This window comes from Stegodyphus dumicola, chromosome 8, assembly GCF_044657685.1.
Source record: "Stegodyphus dumicola isolate Sdum_Otavi_A_Nest chromosome 8, ASM4465768v1".
In the NCBI taxonomy this organism is placed as follows: domain Eukaryota; kingdom Metazoa; phylum Arthropoda; class Arachnida; order Araneae; family Eresidae; genus Stegodyphus; species Stegodyphus dumicola.
The window spans coordinates 80,388,281-80,398,444 of NC_140775.1; the positions used below are offsets into that span (position 1 = coordinate 80,388,281).

General features: G+C 34.2%; 1 protein-coding gene across 1 annotated transcript in view; it reads left to right on the plus strand.

The window, feature by feature from the left end:
* Window positions 1–9,529, plus strand: part of mRpL17 (mitochondrial ribosomal protein L17) — a 29,706-nt gene extending 20,177 nt beyond the window's left edge. Inside the window, exon 4 of the mRNA XM_035373468.2 lies at window positions 9,266–9,529. Within this exon, the coding sequence (XP_035229359.1) occupies window positions 9,266–9,393 (128 nt within the window). The 3' untranslated portion in view covers window positions 9,394–9,529. The remainder of the gene's footprint in view (window positions 1–9,265) is intronic.
* The last annotated feature ends 635 nt before the right edge of the window (window positions 9,530–10,164 follow it).

A 10,164-nucleotide genomic window follows, 5' to 3' on the forward strand; every position in this document is an offset into this window, starting at 1 on the left:
TCGATATTTTTTAATTCAATGTTAACACTTGCAGCCGTAGAAATGTCTGGAAGCAGAAAATATATGACTTAAGAGAGGTAAAGAAAAGTATGAGCACGATGGATATTTATACTGTTTCGATAAATATATAGAAAATGGAGCAAAAAAAAAAAAAAAAAATCGTGGCATTGTGAATTTGAATTTTCCAAAAACAATAAATGTAAAGGAAGAATTTACACTGATGCAGTTACAGGTGAATTTTTTAAAACTTGTTCGCAATCCTTCTCATGAAGGAAATGCAGCACGCATGGAAGTTGTTCTTTCTTTAACATCAATTAAAAGCGAAAGGCTGTTGAAACACAAGAAACTCTCGCAGTAATTCGCATTGAAGAAACGCAAGAGCTGTCTGTTGGAGCACTAGGACAGTTTCCAAGTAGAGAAGCTGCAAGATTAGTTATTAAACGACGTAGAAAAGACATAAATGCAGCCCCATCACAACCAATTGACAGGGCTTCCATTGAACTGCCAAAAATTATAAATATTACAGGAAAAATATTGAAAATTTTGTTATCGGCGATTCGGGATCTGGTGATCAAGACCGAATTTTGATTTTTGGAAAAGACGGTGTCAGCGATTGGATTCACCGCGTAACAAAAATTTACGTTGATGGAACTTTTAGTCTAGTACCTTATCTTTTTTCCCAAGTTTTTGTTGTTATAGCCGAACATGGAGGTTTGTCTTGCCAATCATTTATGCCCCCTTACCCAACAAGGCGGAAAAAACATATACACTCATGATTGAAATGATTCAAGACAACTGGCCACTTTTTAAGCCGAAAAAAATTTCTTTAGATTTTGAAATTGCCTTAATTAACACGTTTCAAGCAAATTTCCAAACGCAGAAATTCAATTGTGCTTGTTCCACCTTGTGAAAAATATGAAGCGCAAATTAGCAGAATTCCATTTAATGCAACGATATAATACCGATGCTGATTTTTCTCTCTATGTACGTATGATTCCTACATTAAGTTGTGTGCCTATCAAAGAATTTAAAAATGCTTTAGAAGTTTTGAGTGAGAATTTACCAAATGAGTTAACCCTAATTTTAGATTACTTTGGAGATTATTACATTGGAAGGATCCAGAGAAATAATCGTTGCCGTCGTCCTACTTTTAAACCAGAAATATGGTCATGTTATGCTAGAATCTTAAATAACAAAAGACTCACCAATAATTTCGCAGAAGCAGCGCACAGGCGTCTACAGTCCGAATTTGGTGTTTCACACCCCCACGTCATGGAAATTCATAGATGGTCTCAGACGTGTTCAAAAATCAATTAATCAATGTTATGAACAATTTGTACGTGGAGATGAACCGCTGCACAAGCGGAATAGGTATCTGCGAGCTGCTATGAGAATTAAAGTAATAGTTGAAGATTTTGAAAATCGAAAAATAATGGAATACCTGAAAGGTGTGGCGCATAATTTTGCAATGGATTAGTATAATAACAGTTCTGTGAAGTAATCTTATTTATCTCTAATCTTATTTATGTGTAATTTCATTTATCTGTAATTATATTTGTCTGCTACATAACTTCTTTGTAACCACATGTTTATTTACCATTTCTGTATTTTGCCTTTTTGATGCTGTTTTGTGAAATAGATAAATAAAAAAACAACCTCCTTCATGTCCCGGGGCCTTGACGTTGGCGAGGGGGCTTCTCACTAATCTGGGACACAAAAAAAAATTTAGAACACTTTCACACATACACACACAATATAATTTATTTCAAATATGTATGCAAACAATCACTAATTCAATAAATAAAAATCAGTCATATTACTTATTTATTCTAAAAATAACTAAAAATACGAAAAAATATGGCGTCGAACTGCCCCCGCGTCGAAACGACCTGCTTCGTGCATGTATCTAGTAGTTTGCTTTGCTTTATGAAGAAGTTCATTCATATGAGGCAGCTGATATTCAGTCTTAGTTACAGAATTCAGTTTTCTGTAGTCGATACATAATCGAAAGTCACCGTTTGGCTTGGGAGCTAAAACAACAGGTGCCGCATATAGTGAATCGCATTTTTCGATTATACCTGATGCAATAAGTGCATGGATTTCTTTCTTCAAAATCTCCTTTCTTGCTGGAGATGCCTGTAAGGGTTTGTAGCCACAGGAGGTGAATCACCTGTATCGATTCGGTGCTTGATGTAAGGAGTTGGTACTTCCTCTGGAGAGAACATAGTTTCGTATTTTTCCAATAAGGTATTCAATCGTTTTCGCTGCTCTTCGATTAGATTTTTCACCTTCGTCTGGACATAGTAGGCAAGAATTTATTAACATATCACAGGATTGGACTTGAACTCTTTAAACAAATGGAAAACATTTATTTGGGATTGTCACCCAAAAACCACTTTGCTCTTGAATATTTAGAACTACTCCAGCTTCCTTTAGAAAGTTTTCTCCAAGCAACATTCGATAACCTGTAGCATCAGGAAGAGCTATCAGTGTCATAGGGTCCGTCCTTCAAGGCCAAGTTTCACACAAGTTGTGTTAATGTCTTTCGTTGTTTGGCTGCCATCAGCGATATAAACAATGCAAGAGGATTTTTTGAACTTTTCCTCATCTTCTTTCAAGATTTGGTACAGTTTTTCACCAGCAATTGAATAATTTGCTTCACTAGCCGCACAAGCTGTGCTTATATTCTATTGATGGAGATATTCATCACTGCAGTTATTTTAGTGTTGCTTAACTTTTGCATACAAATATTGTCAAAACGAGCTGAGGTTTAACTTGTGGAGTGTTGACAATGTGGGCATTTTGATTTAATAAATCCAACTTTGCCATAATCATAGCATGAGAGGCTTGGTTTCTCTGCTATATTGGTATATGTCTTCTTCACTGTGGTGGATTGTGGAATACCATCTTCAGAATAGGAAGTTTTCTTTCAAGTTGGTGAGATTGCAACTTTGTTTTGTTTATTATGTAAACAGTTGTAAGTGTCCAACTTTTCTGCTAATTCTGCAGGTATGTTTTCATTTGGTCAGCTATAATGAGCTGCTTCAAATCGTCAAATTTTGTAATATTTAATTCTCTAAGCCAGAGTTTCTTAAACTGACAGGCATCGCGAGACCTGCAGCAGGGGGTCACAAAAATTTTAGCAGTTTTGATATTTCTTTAACATATTATAATAATTTTCCAAAATATTTTTACACAATGTATCTGAAAATAGATAAAGACAAGATGGTACAGACAAAGAAAAAACAAAAATGTTTCAACACATTTTTTTTTACAATATTAACTAGGCATGCACAACCTTTTTAGCAGAAAGGCCACTAACAGAAACGACTTGGTTGCTGAGGGCCAATAGCATATCGAAAATGGGGGGGGGGGTCAATGCAATAAGTTGCTTAATTTGCAATTCAGACATGTACCATATGAAATTTAATTTGATTTGGAGACTATTATGTATGGTCTCCAAATCATGTAAGCAAAGAGGTGGTGTGTTGAGAATACGGCAAAGCACACTAGGGCTATCTGCCTAGGGGAGGGATGCCTTCGTGAAGGACTTTCTAAGGGAAACTGGCTCGTATACACGTTGCACATGGGCAAAACCACGAAAATGCCCATGCAGCCAGCCGGAATTTGTACCTCAAACCGAACTACCAGTGTTCAGCGATTTTACCGCTCAGCCGCTGGTGGGCCCTGTAAGCAAAGAGGGTTGGTATTTCCTTTTCCCTTGAATGTGCTACTGGGGCCAAAACACCCAGTTCAACTCTTGGAAAAAAGAATACAGTTTATGCTCGTACATGATAATTTAATATGCAAATATTTTAATAAAAATGCAAATATTTAATAAATTTTAATAAAAATGTGTAAAAGTTAGCCATAGTTAAATACATTAATGTGATGGTTGAGACTGAATTTTATTTTTGATACATTTGGTTGAAAGTTAGTTGTCGATATTCTTAAGACAATTGCAAGTGTTGATCTGTCAATTTATTTCTTAATTTTGTCTTATTTAGATTCATAAGAGAAAATGTTTGTTCACATATAAGTACTACCAAACATGTGCTTGCATTATTTTTTAAGTGCAAAAATTCGGCAAGTAGAGTTCTGTAAAAGTCCAGAATATTTAAATCACGGAATCTGGATTTGTATAAGTCAAAAAATTGTAAATCCTTAAGTTCTATTTGAACATCCTCTGGAGCTTCTTCGATTACAACAGAAAATGGATCCCTGAACAGTTTAAATTTAACCTTATGCAACTCAAAATCTGCAAATCGCTTTTCAAAAGAAATAAGCAGCATCTTTATTTGATCTGAATAATCCAGTTGTTTATCGGGAAAATTTTCTTTGAGTTTCTTCAGGTAAAGAAAACTGACAAAATTTTGTCAGCCAAGCTGCTTTGAGAACAGCTGGAGTTTAAGTTTGAAAGCAGATACTGCATTGGGCAAGTAATTGATGAATTGTTTTTTTCCTCTCAATTTTTTGTTTAGGTCATTCAGATGGATGGTCACATCAACTAAAAATGCTTAGTCACACTTGGAAGATGGTTCCTTTAACATCCTAGTTTGCTTGTCATTTTCTTCAAGGGATGGTGTTATTTCATCAATCAATTCAGCAAACCTTTTCAAAACCTCTCCACGACTTAACTATCGTACTTCCACTAAATACGGAATGCAAGTAATACACAAGATCACTATGGGATGTATCTGTGTGTTCTAGGATTTCCTTAAATTGTCTGTGGTTTAAACCATTTGAGCAAATAAAATTGATTGTATCGCTCGCTACTTTCATTAAACGATCAAATTCTAGTTCTTTCATGCATAACTGTTCTTGGTGTAGGATACCCAAGCAAATCGTTTCCTCTGTCATCCAAATGGTCTCTTGGTAGACTCACCATGCCATTCTGAATTCCAATCATGGCTGGAGCTCCATCAGTAGTGATACTAACAATTTTGTTATTATCAAAATTATGTGTGGAACACAAATTTAAAACTGAGAATAAAATATCAGTTCCAGTTGTTTGCCCCTTCATTGAACTTAAGTTCTTCAGTTATTTCAAAATTTTCAGAAATTCCTCTGACAAACAAAAGAAGCTGAGCTGTTGAAGTAATATCTGCCTACGCATCAGCTGCTAGAGAAAAGTACGTAAATTTCGTGGCAGCATTCTGTAATTGTTCAGTAACCTCATCAGATAAATTTTCAGTTCTTTTTTTAATTGTCATTCTGCCGAGACTTTAATTTTTAAATTTCTTCGTAGCTTCAGTGCATACTTTCTAGGAAGCCAACAATATATATTCCATTGCAAAATCGCCATCAGTAAATGGGCGGCCACTTTTAGCAATTAAGGCTGCAATTCCAAATCTAACTTCCACACATTTATCTAACTGTGAAAATGCCTTTGTAAATACATTCCTTTGAACAACAAGAGAACGGTGAAGAGATTCGATTTTACAGTTTCAAACCTCTCCCTCAAGCTTTGAAAATGTTGTTTCGTGTCGCTTAATGTTATACTCCTTGCCAGCACTAATCATAAATTATACATCAAGCATGTAACTCTATTATTTTGCTCCACCAAAAAGGTATTTCGAAGTCCAGGCCTCCGAAAATTTCCTCTAACTTTCTTTTTGTTTTGCATCCATTCATCATGGCAACTATCAAAACCACATGGAACAAAAATTCTATGTTTGTTCCACTTTCAAAATAATATTTAAACAAAAAAGTGAAATATTCAAAACATGAAACTTCTTAATGGTCTGGAAAAGAAAAATAAACACACATGTGATAAAACAATGTATAGTCACAAAGCCAAAAGTGCAACAACGCCAAGCACCACTTCAGATCTGAGCAAATATTTTTCTCTTCCACTTTACTAGCGCATGCGGGCAAATACACTTGTGCTACATCATACCCCCAGACTCTTTCTCAATCTTCTATAGGTGTTGGTCCTACAGGCCAGGAGCAATTTTCGTGTTCAGACAGTGGATATGAGTTTTGGTTAACGCCGGGAACTTGTCTCAATGCCAGTTCTCACTTCTTGAAGTGAAGAACAAAGTTGGAGAAGTTGAGAAGGACAAAGTTGAATGAGTAAAGAAGGAGGGAGTGGGTTCCCCCCCCCTTACAACCCATTTTAGAGACAACCAATATGCAAAATTGCAACGAAAGTTTGAAAAGGTCTCACAGGCCACATTGGGCCAGGGGCCATAGGTTATGCATCCCTAATATAAACATTCGTTTTACTTTGCTTTGCACATGATGCTGTCATTTTGTCTGTTCTATATTTTAAATGTTCATATTGTTCTATGTCTTAAAATTAGGAATTAATAATCTAAAACTGCAATAGTTATGGGTTCCACAAAATTTTTTTAAATATCATGGGGGTCATGGGGTCGCAAAAAAAATCTCAGTGATAAACAGTGGGTCATGATTGAAAAAAGTTTAAGAAGCCATGCTTTAAGCCAGTTTTCAAAATAACTGGTCAAAGTAGAAATCATGCCAAGTACTTTCTTTCTTCCGATGTAGAGCAAAGAGTTATCAGAATTTATCAGCAGTGAAATAACATCTCTTTAGAAGCATTTTCTTCCTCTTTTGGTTATCTCTTGATTCCTCTTCTGGCTCACGAGCAATCAATTTTCCAATTTCTGTTGGTAACAATCCCACTAAATACGGAATGCAAGTTTCTTCTGGAACCTTTAAAATCTTCAGTTGTGTCCTAAAAGGATTTAGGAACAAGGTCATGTCATAATCTTTAGGATCACATTTAGGTAAAATTCTCTCAAGATCCCAATTGGTTTTTTTTCAACTTCAACAATAGGACCTGTTTTAGTGGAGAGGGTTGTCTTCTGAACTTCAAGTTGAAGTTTCAAGTGTTCCAATTAATAAGTTCGCTCTTCTTCTTTTTCTTTGGCTAATTCTTGAGCAATACATTCTAATTCAGCTTGTTTCTTTTTCAACCCTCACAACCTGTTCTCAATTTTTCACTAATTCTTCATCATAATTATCGGATTTTGTCGTATGAGTTTTTTTAATTGTATCACTTTTAGATTATCTGCCACGACTAAATCCAATTCAAGGGTAAGAAGTTTTAAATCTTCTCCCCCTACCCAAAAAGGGCATTTTGTCTTTTTCAAAATTTAAATGCAGTCGTAAAGTCTCAGTTAAAGTTCACACTATTACTGTTAAAGCTTAATATTCTAATCTTATACATGTTTGAATTTTAAATGTATTTAAATTTATCTTCAGTCCTTAGATATCTTTGATAATTTTAAATACTTAGTTCATACAAAAGAAATCAACTTCACAGTAACTAAATAAACACTACTGGTTTACATTACTTATTCACATATTTGTCAAAACTTAGTACAGTCAGAAGTCGTTAATCCGGACTCGTCGGGACTTCGGCGATTCCGGATTATAGATCATCAGTTTAAATCTGGTAAGATGGCATGCAGAAATTATAAAATTAAAAATATGAAACCGTAATTTATGAAATAAAGAACAATTATGATCTAAAGGGTATCAAAATTTACAAAAAAAAAAAAAAGCTTAATATTTATTTGTTTACTTTATTAAACATTTCTTTCAATGTAAGTTGTTTAACTTGCTTCGTTTTATGTGATCATACTTTCTCTTTAATTCTATAAACAGTCATAATTTCTTGTTCAGTTACAAAGTTCCGCTGTTCAAGTCCTATAATTGCTGTGTCGAGAATACCGACTAATTTGTCAATCGAAATTTTTTCATTTTCAATAACCTCTGTGTCACTTTTTTCACTATCGGAAGCGAATTATAATGACGTGGAATTTGATTTAAATCATATCAAAGATGGAGTACATCGAGAGGAAATACTACATTTAGTAAGCAATTATAAGCCAAATAAAATAAAAACATCTGCCCTGAAGATAAGGATAGTGTTGACAGATCAACTTCCAATTCATTGTGCGCCGCGGCGTTTCCCCCCATACACACACACCCCACCCCCGGCCTCAGAGCAGCGTGAAATTGATAAACAGATTTTGGAATGGTTAGAGAAACAAAGGATATGTCTTTATCCATTTTTTGCAGCAATTCCACTTTTTGTTTAATGGACTTCGAAACATACTTTCGCTTTGTAAATCCTTTACATATTAGTAAATATATATCGGAAATTCTATTTGACATAATTGAAAGTTGAAGCTTACTTTTATAAAATTTCTCTAACACTCTACAAAAAATAATAAGCCGTATCAAATTCGAAGATTAAGGAACAATGCAATCTGCAACATTAACTGAAATAGTTAATTAGAGCTTAGCTTATACCATTCGTTATACGTTAAACGTGAATGTGCATGCGTGAACACCTATGCACATGCGTGATCGCATAATTCGTTCACGCATGTGCAGAAAGTTTGTAGCTTTGAGGTCCGGATTAACGACTTTTGACTGTATAAATTAAAATTCTAATACTACAAATAATCAAATATTATTCAATAGTTTTCAGGTAAGATTACTTAATTATACTTGTCAGGGTAGATGTTAGCAATGCACCTCTGGGGTAAGAACATCCATTCCTTTCGTATAAGACAACAAAATGGCTATCACAATATCTATATGAAGTATCCTGAAACAAAAGTAAATTCAATGTGTTCTACAACTCTATATTGCTGTCGCAAGTTGGGTGCCAATTTTTGCATTAATCCTTAAAAAACATCAATTAGGAGTTGAGTTTAAATAATGTTTTATTAACACCTAACATTAACGTACAGAAAATGGAATTAAGTTCTAAGTTTTTAGGTGTGCAGCTCGTGAGCATTGAACTGAGTATTTTTGTCTATATCATCCTTAGAGGCCATTGCCAACAATATTCCTTTTTTACAGTATATAATAAATGGAAGAATACAAATTATTTGGATTTTCTGAGTATCTGTGAATGGGTTATAGTTGTGTTTAATTTTATTTTTTAAGTCTACTGTATTTCATATTGACCAGTAGTAATATTAATTGTAAATAAGTAGGCAAATGAAAAAGTGTTTTCATACAGTAAGTAACAAATATAGTGATAAAGAAATAATGAAAAATAAAAATATCCAATAATTAAAATACTAGTAGTATGGATGTTTTTATTAATTATTAAAAATTCATGTATATTAACTGGTTTGTTTAATATACCCTATCTGGTATAATTACTATGTAATTGCAGAAAATTGTTGAGTTTCAATTCAATTCCTTTTTCCACATTTGAAATGATACTGATTTTTAAATGCATTAAAGTAAGTATGAATATTTGTTTATTTTCCAGGAAATCCATATCCTCCGATGCCTAGCAAGCCCAAGCCGAACACCGAGTCATTAACAAACATCTTATTAAAAGAAGCTAGTAAAGAATTTAAGAAGATGAAATTAAATTCTGAATCTAGAAACAGCTAAAAGTATTGTTGTTTTATGTATGCAACAAAAAATATTGTTTATGTATTTCAGTAGTGCCTGAAAAATGCAGTAATGCAGAATTGTAATATTTCTTTGTTCCACCCTTTATAAAAATAAAATTTAGGAAAAAAAACTGTCTAATTTGATTGTTGTTCGAGATTTCAATTTGTGCTGAATACTTTTCTTAAATAAACAACCTAATACAGTCAAAAGTCGTTAATTCGGACACCCATAATCCGGACCTCAAAGCTAAAAACTTTCTGCGCATGCGCCGCGTTGGCACATGTGCACAGGCGTTTTACGCGTGCGCGTAAGACCTTGACTACTGCGCATATGCGTGTGCGCAAGTGCAGAATACGTTTTCACCTGCGCGTTTAATGTATAACAGACGGTGTAAGCTAAAATTATCTATTTCACTTAATGTTAATGATTGCGTTGTTTCTTAATCTTCGAATTGGATCCCGCTTATTATTTTTTGCAGACTGTAAGAGCAATTTTATAAAAGTAAACTTGAACTTTCGATTATGTCAAATAGAATATCCGATGCTGGAACTTCCAAAGGATCTACAAAACGAAAGTATGTTTCGATGTCCAACAAACAAAAAGTGAAATTGCTGCAAAAAATGGATAAAGACATGAAGAATGTGACAGAGAGGTTAGTGAAAACGAAAAAAATTCGATTGACAAGTTAGTCGGTATTCTCGGCACAGCAATTAACGGGACTTGAACAGCGGAACTTAGTAACTGAACAAGAAATTATGTCTGTTTATA